General features: G+C 38.6%; 1 protein-coding gene across 1 annotated transcript in view; it reads left to right on the top strand.

The window, feature by feature from the left end:
* The window catches only part of Erp44 (endoplasmic reticulum protein 44), an 81,776-nt gene that overhangs the window by 44,647 nt on the left and 21,188 nt on the right, over positions 1–15,941 (top strand). Inside the window, exons 5-6 of the mRNA XM_005362162.3 lie at positions 9,382–9,566; positions 11,090–11,205. Coding sequence (XP_005362219.1) covers positions 9,382–9,566; positions 11,090–11,205 — 301 coding nt within the window. The remainder of the gene's footprint in view (positions 1–9,381; positions 9,567–11,089; positions 11,206–15,941) is intronic.

Raw genomic sequence — 15,941 nt, 5'->3', positions numbered from 1 at the left:
TAGGAGCCACTTACTTGGTTTGCTGCCTGTGTTTCCTTCCGTCTCCTCTCCCACCCACTGGCAGCTCACGTCTTCATATGCCCTTCTGAGTAAGGATCTTGTATGGAAGGTTCACTCCAGTGCTGAGAACTTGGGGTGGAGTAGGAAAGAAGCCAGTTCCACCCAGTCGGTACTTGTGTTTCAGGGTGTAAACTGCACATAGCCTTTGTTCACCGCGCCTCTGTTTTCCTCATTGTACAGCTAAGAGGAGTAGATGAAGCTGGAATAGCGTCAGCACGCTCACCAACTCTTTACATTTCATGAAATCCCAAGTACAGCTTGCATTTCACCTCAGGTTCCTAAAACTCTCCATTTGCTATACTCATTATAGGGAACAGACGGACTATCAGAGAACAGGGAAAGAAAGGGGAAAATGAAGTCATGGCTGCAGAAAAAGAGACAGAAATTGATCTCAGTCCCAGCTGTCTCTGTCCCCATGCTTGACAGAAGAGCAGGATGTCAGGTTGTGTTTTTGCCATCGTTCTGGCAGTTACCTTCTCAGTCTGGAGGACTTGGGAAAACTTCTTTGATCAGGATATATGCTATTTTTTATTTAATTTAATTTATTTATTTATTTATTTGCCCTTGAGACAGGGGCGGGGCAAGAATCTTAGCTTCTTAAGTTGTACCAAGTGACTACAAACTGGAATATGTGTATGCTATGTGTTAGGGATGGTAAGGTTCTTCTAAGAGTTTGACCCATGGAAACAGGAGTAGTGTTGGAAGTAGTCACATCAGTAATGGTGATAACAATGACAATAATAAAAGATAAGGCCAGATGTGGTGGCATTTACATTGAACCTCAGCTTTTGGGAGGCAAAGGCAGGTGAATCTCTGTGGGTTCAAGGCTAGTTTGGTCTACATCAAGAATTCCAGACCAGCCTAGAATGTATAGTGAGACATTGTCTCAATCAATCAATAAATGAAATAAAATGTGAGCCCTGTAAGAGGATGAACCTTATCTCTGTAGTGGTCTTTCCCAGCACTGATACCTAGCGGGTATAGTTGTTCACTTGTAGTTATTGAAAAGTGAGTAGATAATTGAGTGCCTACCAGTAGCTGGTGTCTAACAGGTACATTGTAATACTCTAGCTTATTTCAGTTCTCCCAGCAGTGCATCGGAGTGTTTTCTTCTGTATTTCTCCAACTCTCACTCATCATTGATTATAAGGAACAATTTTATCTCCACATGCAGAAATTAGTGTGTGTTTTACAAGAAGGAAGATTCATTCAGAATCTCTTGTGCCTCATTTGTCAGCAGAGTTGGCTTTTACGTCCCACGCAGTGACTGACTCTACACATTGAGAGTGTTGCCGGTCCTCTTGATTAAGGAATTTTCACTCTGCTCTTTCTACAAGTTTCTGCAAAGTGCTGGCTGCAACTCAGTCTTTAAGTATTATGTTAGCACTTTCCTATTTGACCCACCTGAGAATTTGCTTTGTTTTCTCAATTGAAATATGTCACTACTAGTTAAATAGATTTTATTCAGAGTCAGCAAGGTAGACTCGGAATCCAAAATATCAATGGTGATTTTTCTATAAAGGCTAGTAATGGTTAATAGTGGTGGCTGGATTGCAGGTGATTCTGTTTTCTTTAGTTTGTTTTCCAAAAGTTTTTGTCATTCGTGCATACTTTATACATGCATATGTGGACATGTATGCACATGCTTCAAACATACCCTTGCCTCCACCGTGGAATACGATCAGACCACCTAGAGTCTCCTCAGGTGAGAATGTGGGAATAGAATTCATTATTCTGATGGAAATGCTGCCTTTAATCTGGAAGGTCAGTCTGCCCCTAGTAGGACCAGGTTCTCTGCTGACCTCCAGTGGCTAGAGTCTGTATGGCATTAAGAGTATGCACTCGTGTGTTGGTCAGTGCAGAACCATCAAACCTTTCCTGTTAGCATTTCTTGGAAAGTTCTTGAATTAGACAATATGCTACCATATGACTGAGTTACTCTTACCGGTCCATCTTCTAATGCTACTCAAACCTTCCTTATTTGAAGTCAAGAAACTTTTATTAGAGGTGAGCATAAATCCTACATAAAGAGCACAAAAATATCAATGGCCCAAGTGAATAGGACAGAGTTGTTGGAAAATAAGCAACTATAAAGAAAGCAGTCACTCAGAACCCGTGCACCACTGTCGTGGTCCTTAGCCACCACAGAGGATGGACTGGAAATCGTCTGAGTCTTGCTAGCTGTCTGCACTACTCAAGGGAGCCTGAGCTCTAAGTAAGCTTTGAGTCAAGGTCATTTTTAATGTCTTCTGTTGAGGGTTTTATTTTGATGGTGTGACTTGGGGGAGAATGTCTGTTTTAAAGGAGCGTGGTTTAAGACTAGGAAGAGGTATGGAAACAGCAGTAGTCCTCCTGGGTTTTGGACAGTGATAACTTCCTGTTGAAAGCATCTGCCTTCTTAGACTGACTTTGGATAATAATAGTGGGCCATGGATGAGACAAGAGCATGACACACTTTCTCCACTTGGAGCCCTATTGGGTGTTTGTGAAGCCGGAAGAAGAGTCCATTAAAGCAAAGTTAGTGACCATCGAAGTACAGTACATGTTAATTTTCCAGTCAGGGTGCTGTTAACCTCCTGAAATTTCCAATTCCTCTGACATCCATTTTAACATTTGATCTATCCAGGTAATTTTTAAAAACCGTTTATTATATCCCTTAAGTTATCACTTATCAAAACGTCATGCTATAATTATCTTAAAATCACTTTTGGCCAAAGCTTATAAAAAGTTACCTTTATGTCTGAAATTTTCAATCAATGTAATTTTACAGGTTTTGCTTCTTAATAATTAAAAGTTATCTCATTGTTCAGCATATCTGCTATCATGATATTGTTCGAATTTGTTGACCAGTCTCCTAATAGTCTTCAGATATTAGCTTTTCTCTTCATAACCAGATTGTTAAGGCAGCCCAACAGTTCTAATGACTGAGTATGGAAGTAGGCTCTTGCCGCCTGTACCAGTCCTGCAGTGCTTCTTAAATAATCTCCTACTGCTAGGCGAGTGTTTGGAGAGTCCGACTCCATAGCTCTCTGGCCAGTTATCACAAACGGGATAGCTAGCATTCTAATTCTATTAACAGAGCTTCAGACCCTCGAGAATCTCTCTGACCTTCCTATTTTCTGCTGTGTACAGATTCTTTTCTAGTATATTAAGTTTTCATCCCATTCATTTTAAAAGGAGAAAGGAAGCTAGACCATGCATGCGCATGAAGTTTGTTTGTAGGGGTAGGCAGAATCTAGGGGAGTTAGGAGAGGGGATGAAAATAATCAAAATATATGACGTGTTCAAAGAATTAATTAAAATGTTGTTTTTAAATAGTTGAAAGCATTATATTGTCTCTAGTAGTGTCTTTGGCTGTCCATTTTCAAACTGATCCTGAGATTGCAAATAAAAAAATAAATGCTTTTTATTAGATTAGTCATTTCATTTTAGACCTGTTACATGTCCTTTTTGCCACACCCTTTGTGGGGAATGAAAGAAGAGGAAAGATAAGTTGACACCTTGCTGGAAGCTTAGACACTCACCTAATTTATCCTTAGTAACATTGCATATATACTAAAGTTGTACATGATAAGATATGTGTAGGGCTTGATATTTTGAGTTTAAATTTTGAGGGGTTTTATTTGCTTGCTTTTTTTTGGCAATGTGGTGAATAAAATTTCATTTGGTAGTTTAATCAATAACTTCATGATTACAGCTGAGTATGCTTTTATATTTATTGACTTATTTTTGTTTCGTAAATGGAACAATATCTTTAGTTCACGTCCCTCAAATTTTTATTTGTTTGTTTATTTATTTTTGGTTTTTCAAGGCAAGGCTTCTCTGTGTAGCCTTGGCTATCTGGAAAGTAGCTCTCATAGACCAGGCTGGCTGCAAACTCACAGAGATTCTCCTGCCTCTACCTCCCTAGTGCTGTGATTAAAGGTGTGAGCCACCACAGCTCAACTAGTTTACTTTTGTTTGAATGCATTCTTTTATAAGTGCTATCATTTGCTTCTTGTGTATGTTACAAGTATCTTCTAGTTTGTCATGAAAACTCATGGTCTTGCTAGGTATAATGAGCAGGATCTTGAGTTCAAGGCTAACCTGGGTTACATAGCAAATTTGAAGGCAGCCTGAGACTGTTGTAGGTAGAATTTTTTTTTGTCAGGGTCATTGGTAAGTTCAGTCTGACCAGCCCACTCCCAAATAACTACACAGAGACTTATTATTAAGTATAAATGTTTGGCCAATAGGTTAGGTTTGTTACTAACTAGCTCTTACAGCTTAGATTAACCCATATTTCTGTTTATGTTCTACCCCTTATCGCAGTACAGGATGTTCATCTCCTGCTTTGACTCTACCCTTGTTCCTCCCAGAATCTTCTCTCCCCAAAAATCCTGCCTAGCTATTGTCCATCAACTCTTTATTAACAATGAGAGCAACATGTCTTTACAGTGTACAAAAAGGATTATTCTACATTTCCCTTTTTGTGCAACTAAAAAGGAAGGTTTTAACTTTAACGTAGTAAAATTATATTCAACAAAAACCGTTATCAAGTAAGAATTACAGTTACAATATCCAGTCCATTTGTAATTGGTAAATTTAGAGAAATTACTCTATTATCTGTCTTATCTTTGTGAGTCTAAAATTTTATACCTAATTTACTTTTAATCATAACTATGTCTTTAACTCCATCAAAGACCTCAGAAGGCTGTAATGTTAACAAATGACAGGCACAGCTTACTGCCTGGACAGTCACCCAGAACTCTTCTGCAACATTGGGATATATAGCTTTGGCCTATAGGCCTAGTGTATCTAACTGACATTTCTTGGAAGCAGGAAATTTCGAAGGACAGTTCTACTTTGTCATGGCAACATGTAGCAGTAACTTTCTTTTGCATCCTGCTGGTCCAGTTTTGACAATACACTGTCAGCAGTTGAAACAAGGGCAGTCTTTTGCCCAATTGGCTAGATTGTACCATAAAGAAAGCAAAATCCTTAAGGAGGTTCTTCGATGCCCATTATCTTTTTTTGAAGTAAGTTGGTGCTATCAGGAGCAGACGTGTCTTACTGTCATAAAAAGCTGTAGGTTATTAAACACCTTTCAATGCCATATTCTGTCGGTCTTTGAAGTGTTTGAAGACCATCTATCTAAATATATCTGCTTAACCTTGAAAACATACCTAAGATGACTACAAGTTTGATTATAAATGACTATTAACCTGTAGTTCTTAATTATACATTACATTAAGTGAGCTGCATAAGCACAATACCCCAAACAAGAGTAGAAACATACATATAGTATAGTAAAAATAACTTAGAATTTATATCAGTGAACCAGAATCCATACCAATGTAAAATATTTTGAGATTAATAGTTGTTAACAACTTGTAACCAACCCCTTTAAATAATAGCAAACATCCATAATCAGTCTTTTGGGAATGTGTGTGTTGTTTTCTCTAAACTGCTTCCTGTTATTTGGAGGTGCTGGTATTTTTGGGGGAATCTTGAGAAAATTTAGGATGATGGTTAAGTCTACACTGGAGTAGTCTGTGAGGTTGAACCATCTCTGCCAGCATCCTTGAAACTATTCTGGATGCAGGATTAAGAAAGCTGTAGCAGAAGCCTTTTGAGATGCTGGATCACCTGGACCATTTGTTTTCATTAGTGTTTGGTTCCCTTGCTCTGAAAATACATAAACTTTTAAAAGTAACATAAATATATATCTGCATTAATAAAATATAGACTGTTGTACACAAGTTAGCCAAAGATAATTTTTTGTTTTAATGTTTGAGCAGGTAAAATATACATCATGTATTTTTAGTTTTTGTAAGTTTATTTCTTTATGTCTGTAGCCAGGATTTTCAAGGGGGTTTAGTTCACAGCAGATTCATATCAACCTGGAGTGAATCTACTGTCTCTGATTTCCTGTGGAAATAAAAGCATACCCTCTTCCCCAACATAATACATTTTTTTGACTTACAATTTGAATAAGACATTTTTTAAATATATAGGTTGGTTTAATCCAGCAACCTCCATAATCCAATATGTTTTAGCAGCTGTTGTTCATCCATCAGTAATCAAAACATTTAATCAAATCAACACAATGACAGGATCCAGACTCCCTGTGTCTTTTCCATCTCTGTGTGATTTATTTTTTATTTTACTTTTCTCTTTATAAAGATTTTGTTATTTTTAAACTATTTTTTCTATGACTATTACCTTTCTCGTTTCTCTTTTCCAAGCCTTTGTATATTTTTAAACACACTGTAACTTGTTTAGAGGTCTTTTCTCTCTGGATCTGTCTTTACAGAGCATCTGTATTGTTCTCCGATCACATGAGATGAGTCTTAAACTGCTGTGTCTGCTCCAGGTGACCTTTTAATTTACAATAGAAGGAGCAGAAGACATTAGCTTATCCTGACCACTTGTTAGGTTGGTGTCAGGTTGTTTTACTATTAAAAAGCCAGGTGACCACCTTCTGTGTGACAGGTGCAAATTGCACCTTGTAGGTAGCTCAGAATTCTCTGACTGCCAAACCATGTAGGAATGAATATGGGCCTGCATATTTTGGCCCCTACATCTTTCATCTTAAATTAATGCATTTCTGTTCCTCTGTGTATTGCCACAAGGCTGTGGCCTACGGGTAAGGTTCCAGCATGTCCTCCTTTGGCAGCTACATTGTGTCTCCTTGACTCTGCCTACTTTCTCTATATATATATCTTTGTTCAGATTTCCTGCCTGGTTTTACTCTGCTAAGCTATTGGCCAAAACAGCTTTATTCATTAACCAGTAAAAGCAGCACATATACAGAAGGACATCCTACATCAGTCTAGCAATCTGTTTCCCTCCCCCCTTCGCTTTCTCCCTCCTTCACTTCCTCCCTCCCTCCCTCCCCCCTCCTCCCTTCCTGCCTCCTTCCCTCCCCCCTTTTCATTCACCAGTGACTGTCATAGGCCTTTAGGTGGTTCTCTATTTTGAGTGTTGTAACCAGTGCTTTTGCAAACATGGGAGTGTGATCCTTTGTCAACATTCTGGCTGTACCTTTGAATATATACCCCAGCAGCGGAACTGATGGGTCCTTCATGTCATATCTCTTTTGAATCTTCTGAGGAACTTCTATTCTGTTGTCCATAATGACTCTTTCAGCTATTTTACATTCTCCCCTAAAGTAATGCAAATGTTCCACTGTTCCACCTCCTCACCAACATTTCCTATCTTTTGTCGTTTAAAGAGTTAGTCTAACTAGAGTGGGTGATGTCTGTGTACTTTCCTGTGTGTTACTGGAGCCATGCTAGACTAGACAGGTACTCTACCACAGTGCTATGTCTCAGCCTCTCCTTGTGGTTTTGAGTTAAATTTCCCTGACGGGTGATGATGTTGACTTTTCTTTCCACACACCTTCAAATAACTGCTTTTGTGAACTATCTGTTCAGATCTTTTACCCATTTTTAAATTGAGTAATTGTTAGTTTTACAGTATACTAGTTTGAATATTGTATAAATGTTAAGTACTGACTCTGTTTATTGTCACTGTATATATTATTTTCCAGTTTATGGATTGTCTCTGTACTCTAAAGACTATTTCCCTTGCTGTATAAAGCTTTTTAGTTCTAGATAATCCCATTTGTCTAGTTTTGCTCTTGTTGCCTATACTTTTGAAGTCTTATTCAACAAAACTTTTGTTCAGGCCAATAACGTGAAGTGTTTGACAGTTTTATACTTTACTCTCTTAGGCTGGAACTCTTGATTCTTAGTGACCTTACTGATATCAGATGCTTTACCAAAATTCTTTTAAATTCCAAAACAACAGTACTGATATTAATGTTTAAAACATTTTATATTCATGTTAAATATGTGCATTATTTCAAAGTCAGAAGTGTAAAATCAAAGTGGAAAAATTAAAATCTAAATTTCTTCCAAAGGGTCTCTCATTTTCTCCCACTGGTGACCTCTTTCCTTTTTTCTCCTTTGGAGGTTAAAGAGGGACAGATGTATAAGCAGGGGCATATGTGTGTGTGTTTATACATACAGATACATTTATATTTCTCCCCCACACCCCTTTTGCTTTCACATCTGCCTGTTTTTTCACTTTACATGCATCCTGAGTATTTCACTTTAGAAATATACAATTGTTTTTCATTCCTTTATGGAACAGCCTGATACTTCATATTATGGTCACCCATCCTTTATTAAATCAGATGAGTCTCTGGGAGATGCTTGGGAAAATCATAACTTTAAAAAAGATATTTTCAATTCTCTAGACCAATTTCATTGCTCAGAGGAATTGTTTGATATAGTTTTAAAAGTGCCATTATATTTATATATCACTGTAAATGTTCATTTTCCATATATTATGTGTAGTGTAGTGGAGAGGTATGTGTTTTTAATAGGAAGATCATTTTTCATATGACTAAACCACATTTTCTGTTCTTTACCTTATTACAAATGGCTCTGTCTTTAAAACTTGTATTTGTTGTGTTGCCGTTCTTATTCCAGTGTAATCGCATTCATTCCTTGCTCAGTAGGGCTCCAAAACATACTTTCTAATTGTAGTTTGCCACTGGAGAAGAGCTTGTAGCAATGTACTTTCTGGTTCTGCTTTGAAGTCAGCAGCACCTAAACTAGGCAGGCTATTGGCTTTATTAAATATGTATACATTGTGTTAATAATTCAGATGTAAAGAGCTTTGCTAATGAATTTTGATTTCCTATTTATAAATCCTCCATGGATTTTACCCAAGTATTATGTGATCTAAATTATATACATATAGGCTTTTATCCACCATCTCTTTTGAGAACCCGTGCTCTAACCTTAAACTCTAATAATCCTTTAGTATTCTCTAAATCCTTGTCCTGGAGAGAATACAAGGCAGCCTTAACTTAGCAAATATTGTAAGTACTGCTGCTTCTTCCTGAGCACTTCAAAGGCCTTGGGGTATATAATTCAATTTACTTCCTGCTTATCACCCTCCTCCTAGCTTATATGCTTTGAAGGCATAATTGTTATTGCTAATTTTTAATTCAATATCCATCTGCCATACTTACTATTCAATGTGTTTGCATTGTCTCACTTGATTCATATAACAACTTTATAGTAATAGAAATTATCCTTACTATAACAGATACAAAGTGAGGGAATCACAGTTTATGAGCTTTTAAGGTTCGTGCACACCATAAGCAGTAGATTCAAAATTTAAGGCCAGCCAGTGATAACCAGTATTTTCTTTTCTATTTCATTAATAAAGTTGTCACTAAGTAATTGTAATGTTTCTGATCGTTAGACTAATATGCTCACCTTGACTGAGTGGTAACTAACTTCCTTTCATGCATTCTTTTAGCTGATATAGCCCAGAGGTACAGGATAAACAAATACCCAACGCTCAAATTATTTCGCAATGGAATGATGATGAAGAGAGAATACAGGGGCCAGCGATCAGTGAAAGCGCTCGCAGACTACATCAGGCAACAGAAAAGTAACCCAATTCACGAGATTCAAAGTATAGATGAAGTCACCACTCTTGATGTAAGTTAACTGATGGTGGATGAACGTACATTGCCCGTGTAATAACACAAACAGACCATAATATGAATACATACTCTGTATGTTTTCTTACAGTTTACTGCAATAGATTTGACAGTTTGCATACTGGAAAGAGTTTGTCTGGGACTAATTCTCAAGGGAAATGCTAATGGTTGCTGAACTTCCAGATAAATGTGTAACATACCGTAAAGCTTCACTAATTGAATTAATGTAGTACAAAGAGACTCCTGAATTATGAACAGTTTAAGTCAAGCATACACACCACAGTTTGCCTCTTTCCCGTGGTTGACACCTGCAAAGCATCTACTTTAATCACTGTTCAGCTTTGTTATGACTTAGTGTCCTTTAAAATAGTCCCTTTTGATAAACTTAGCCAACGTCTGTCTTTCTAAATTAAATACACCATGCACATACATGCACACACACAAACACCAAAAGCAAAATACTATAGTGTTTAGTTTTTATTCCAGTCACTATCAGGTGACATGTTAATAAATTAGCTAGCTACCATTTTGTGATTGTTGTCAGAGGAATATGATTCCTGGGCCAGAGATGAAGTACCTTATTACTCACATCACAGCAGGCCTTGTGAGCTGTGAGCCTTTCTTGTTATTGCTGTCTCCCAGCCCCTGCGTCCTGTGAGAATATGCAAAGGGCCATGATGGGTGCTTATACAGGCAGTGTGTTGCAGTCCAGGAAGGGATGACTATGCTTGGGGAGCTTGCCATTTTAGATCAAACAGCAAATTCTTCTTTTTTGTCTTAAACAAAACAGTCTGCTATACCTTAATGTACCACAGTTAATAAAAACCCAGAGACAGAAATTGGGGTTCAGCCTGAAGGTCAGAAAAGCAAAACATCCAGCCACTGGCTCGTACCTCTACCTCAGTCTGAAATGGCGATCCTGCCTCCAGAATCTCAGAATGAGACTGAGTGAGAGCTGTCTCCTCCCTTCTTATATTCCTCTCTAGGGCTGGGATTAAAGGCATGCACCACTACCGCCCGGCTTCTATGGTGAACTAGTGTGGCTACTGGGATTAAAGGTGTGTGTCACTACTGCCTGGTCTGTAAGGCTGATCAGTGCGGCTGTTTTACTCTCTGAACTTAAGGCACGCTTTATTTATTAAAATACAAATGAAATATCACTACACCTTAATGTTTTGGCTGCAAGCACACAGCCCTGAGAACTGGCCAGTATAGAGAGTGGACAGAGTCTTATGCAGTTAGCATGTACAGTACCATGTGGAGGCATATTAGGGACCTGTGGAGGAGTCTGAATTGATGCAGTTTTAATAAATTTATAGTTAGGTTTTATTGTAGTAAATACGATTTTCAAGCCAACATAATTGTTGATAGTTTTGGAATAGGCATTAAATGTCCTCACTGCATTCATAGTTATTCTTCAGTTGCAGATAACTGAATACAGTCAGAACTGAGTTCCAGAATAAAGTGTAAATGAAGTAGAACCATGTATGTCAGAAAATAATTAGATACTTTATTTTACAGCGCAGTAAGAGAAATATCATTGGATACTTTGAGCAGAAGGATTCAGATAATTACAGAGTTTTTGAAAGAGTAGCAAGTATTTTGCATGATGACTGTGCCTTCCTTTCTGCTTTTGGGTAAGTATATTAACCAGCAGCCTGCTAGGAGGTGAGCTTGGCTATCACATTCAGTTCTTGTTGTATTTGGTTATGTTCTAAAGATGACCTCAATCCTTTTAAAGTCACTGACCAGTGATACATATGGCCAATCCTCTAAGGGCCTTAAAATTTTTGTGTGTGTGTTGTGTTTTGTCCTATGTTTCAAACGTAGGTAAAAACGTAAGAGTGGTCTAGTTCACAACGAGCTCTTTCATGGTCTGATTTCAATTCACTGACCCTTAAGCCAGATAAACTGCTAACCCATGACTGCTCACCTGACCAAGCATGTTCTCTTTCTAGTTAAGAAGCGTAGGTTTTGTTATCTTCCTTTATCTCCATATCTTTACCACTGTCCCTTATTTCTTGTCTGAAAATAGCACCCCTACCTCCTACACACTTCCCTCTGCAGGGGATCAGAAACCATGGCCTGTGCATGCTAAGCATGTGTGTTCTATCTGTCACCCCAGCCCTGCAGTCCATCTTTCTAAGACTGCTCTCTTCACTCTTGTAAACTGGCCTTGTAGCTTCTCCCTGGGACTTTGGTTCCTCAGTTCTCCCTGCTTTTTCATGGTTTCACTCTGATCCCTTATAGAAACTGACTTCTTTTTCCAAAATCATGTTCCTCTTTTCTGACTCACTGCTGTCATCCCTTTGCTATAATGCCATCTCTCTTTCATTTCTGCTTTTGTAAAGGTTAGTTTATGCTTTGTTACCTTGACTTTCTCAAGGTCTTCCTAATAAAAACCCTTAGCTTCTTGGAAGCTGGCTTACATCTCCATCCTTCTAATTAAGCTCGTCCCTGATCTGTTACAAAATGATTCCTGATTGGCTAACCCAGTGGATTTTCTTCAGTTTAATCCCCTCAAATTCTCTGAAGACTGAGACATCACCCTCCACCCCTTTTTCTTGTCAACACTTGACGTCGAATCCCCCTGGTTTGCCCCTCACAGTTCCTTTTTCTCCTTTTTGTTCTTTTTCAGTCTCTGAACGTAATTATTGGAAGTTCTGTTCTTGACCCTCTCTTCTTGGTTATCTCAGCCACCTTTGGCTTTTGTACAGTGTGACTTCTTTTATTTGGGGCTCTTAACAGTTGTGTTAGTCTGGTTGCAGTAGCTGCTGTGGTGCCTTCTCCAGTTGATGACTTCTGCTCCGGTCCTTGCTTTCATGCTTTTGTGGGTTTTATTGGTGTTTCGCTGTGAACGTTATCAGTGTTTCTGAAGAACACTGTACAGCACGGGCAAGGGATACATCCAGCCTGGGCTTTCACATCACTGCTGTCTGGTCGTGTAGCCCACCTCCAGACAGACAGAGCTTAGCTTAGCTTCTGCCTCCAAGCCCTTGCACTTGCTGTTCTTGTATCTGGAAGTAGTTGTAGAATTTTAGTTTTCAGAATGACTGCATTAATTTGCATCCCCACCAACAGTGAATGAGGGTTCCTCTTTTTCCAAATCCATGCCAACATTTGTTGTCAGTTGTTTTGTTTATCTTAGCCGTTCTGAGTAGGATGTGATGCAATCTTCGAGCTGTTTTAATTTGCAATGCCCTCATTGCTAAGGATGATGAACACTTTTCGAGATATTTCTCAGCTGTTTTTATGCCTTCTGTTGAAAACTCTCTCTAGAAACCTAATCCATATTTTAAATTGGGTTATTTGTTTCCTTGACTTTTTGTTTTTTGAGTTTTTTTATATGCTGGCTATTTTCTTTGAGATGTGTAACAGGCAAAGATTCTCATTCTGTAGCTTTCTTTTTCACTTAATTGATTGTTTCCTTAGGTATACAGAAGGTTTTTCATTTTACAAGGTTCCAGTTATCAATTGTTACTCTTTTTTTTTTTTTTTTTTTTCCGAGACAGGGTTTCTCTGTGGCTTTGGAGCCTGTCCTGGAACTAGCTCTTGTAGACCAGGCTGCTCTCGAACTCACAGAGATCCGCCTGCCTCTGCCTCCCAAGTGCTGGGATTAAAGGCGGGCGCCACCACCGCCTGGTGCGAATTGTTGCTTTTTTTTTATTATTATTAATAATTTCCACCTCCTCCCATCCTGCCATTTCCCTCCCACTTCCTTCACTCCCCCCTCCCTCCCTCTCCAGTCTTAAGAGAAGTCAGGGTGCCCTGCCCTGTGGGAAGTCCAAGGCCCTCCCCGCTCCATCCAGGTCTAGGAAGGTGAGCATCCAAACAGACTAGGCTCCCAAAAAGCCAGTACATGCAGTAGAATCAAAACCCAGTGTCATTATCATGAGCTTCTCAGTCTGCCCTCATTGTCAGCCATATTCAGAGAGTCTGGTTTGATCACATGCTCATTCAGTCCCAGTCCAGCTAGCCTTGGTGAGCTCCCATTAGATCCGTCCCACCATCTCTGTGGGTGGGCGCACCCCTCGCAGTCCTGACTTTCTTGCTCATGTTCTCCCTCCTTCTGCTCTTCATCTGGGCCTTTGGAGCTCAGTGCAGTGCTCCAATGTGGGTCTCTGTCTCTATCTCCATCCATTGCCAGATGAAAGTTCTATGGTGATATGCAAGATATTCATCAGTGTGGCTATCGGATAAGGCCAGTTCAGGCGCCCTCTCCTCTGTTGCCCAAGGAACTAGCTGAGGAAATCCCCTTGAACACCTGGGAACCCCTCTAGAGCCAAGTCTCTTGCCAACCCTAAAATGGCTCCCTTAGTTAAGATATCTTCTTCCCTGCTCCCATATCCACCCTTCCTCCATCTCAACCATCCCATTTCCCCAAGCTCTCCCCAATCCTCCCCTTTCTCCTTCTCTCTTCCCATCTCCCCTTACTCCCAACCCATCCCTACCCTCACCCCTGTGCTCCCAACTTTTGCTCAGTGATCTTGTCTATTTTCAATATCCAGGAGGATAAATATATGTTTTTCTTTGGGTTCACCTTATTATTTAGCTTCTCTAGGATCATGAACTATAGGCTCAATGTCCCTTTTTTATGGCTAGAATCCACTAATGAGTGAGTACATACCATATTCCTCTTTTGGGGTCTGGGTTATCTCACCCAGTAAAGTGTTTTCTATGTCCATTGATTCGCATGCAAAATTCAAGGTGTCATTGTTTTTTACCGCTGAGTAGAACTCCAATGTGTATATGTGCCACACCTCCTTTTTATCCATTCTTCCATCCTCCTTTTCTTGTAAGTTTCCCTTTAACTCCATTTTTTTTCTCCAGGTTTTCAAGGCAGGGTTTTTCTGTGTAACATTTTGGAGCTTGTTCTGGAACTCACTTTGTAGACCAGGCTGGCCCTGAACTCACAGAGATTCCCCTACTCTGCTTCTGTTTTCCTTGTGCTGGGATTAAAAACGTGTGCCACCACCACCCGGCTAAATTTACTTTTCCGTGTCCAATTGCTCCAACTACTCTTTACAGCACTATAATGCAAAGGAATAGTTGGGATAGTGGGCAGCTCTGTCTTACTCCTAATTTTGGAGTAAAACCTAGTTTTTCTTCATTTAGGATAATATTGGCTGTAGGTTTGTCATACATAGCTTTTTTTATGTCAAGGTATGTTCCCTACAGTCCTGTTTTTTCTAGAATTTTTATCAAGGAAACATGTATTCTGTTAAAGATTTTTTTTCTGTATCTGTTAAGGTGCTCGTGTGATGTTATCCTTAAGTCCATTTATATATTTATTATACTTATTATTACAGATATTGAACCAACTCTGCATTTCTATGATAAAGACATTTTAATCATGGTGAATAAGCTACTTGATATGCATTTGTATTCAGTTTGGTAGTATTTATTGAGGATTTTGCAGCTCTGTTCATCAGGGATAACAGTCTGTAGTTTTGTTTTGTTTCTTGTATCTTTACCTAGTTTGGGTATTAGATTAATACTGGTTTCTAAAAACAGGTTTTGTAGTTCTCCTGTTTCTTTTTTTTTTTTTTAAGAGTTTTGGGAAGAGTAGGATGTAGTTCTTTAAAAGCCTGATAGATGTCTGTTGTGAATCCATCAGGACCTGGACTTTATAGTTGGAAACTTTTTTTTTTAATTACAGTTTCAATTAACACGTTTGTCGTGGGTCTGTTTAGGTTCTTGATCTCTTCTTGATTTAGCTGTAGTATTTTGGGTAAATCAAGAAATTCACCTATTTCTTTCATATTTTCCAACTTAATGAAGTTTTTTTTAAATACTATAGTATTTTGTATTTCTTTGATGTGTATTATAATGTTCCCTGCTTGTTTTTTATTTTGTTAATTTGGGTAATTGGTTTCTTTCTTTTTGTTAAGTGGACCAAGAATCTATAGATCTTGTTTATCACCTCGGAGAACCAGCTATCAGAGTAATTGATTCTTTGTATTTTTATTTGTTTCTATTTCTTTGAATTTTTTTATTATTTCTTTTACTATCTTCTGGGTTGAAGTTTGGTTTGTTCTTGTTTTTCCAAATCTTTGAATTGCATCATTAAGTCGTTTATTCGTACTCTCTGATTGTTTTTAATGTAAGTGCTTAGGGCTGTAATTGTCCCTCTTAGAACTGTTCATAACATGCCCCCGAAACTTTATTGTATTGTGCTTTCATTTTCAGTTAGTTGCAGGGATATTTTGATTTCACTTGATTTCTTCTTTAACTCACTTATTATTTAACTTCAATTTGTTTTTTGTTTGTTTATTTTGTTTTTTTGAGACAGGGTTTCTCTGTAGCTTTGGTGCCTGTCCTGGAACTAGCTCTTGTAGACCAGGCTGGTCTCGAACTCACAGAGATCCGCCTG

Source organism: Microtus ochrogaster, linkage group LG5 (assembly GCF_000317375.1).
Source record: "Microtus ochrogaster isolate Prairie Vole_2 linkage group LG5, MicOch1.0, whole genome shotgun sequence".
Taxonomy (NCBI): Eukaryota; Metazoa; Chordata; class Mammalia; order Rodentia; family Cricetidae; genus Microtus; species Microtus ochrogaster.
Note: the sequence above shows the minus strand (reverse complement) of the source record. Positions and strands in the feature narration are given on the sequence as shown.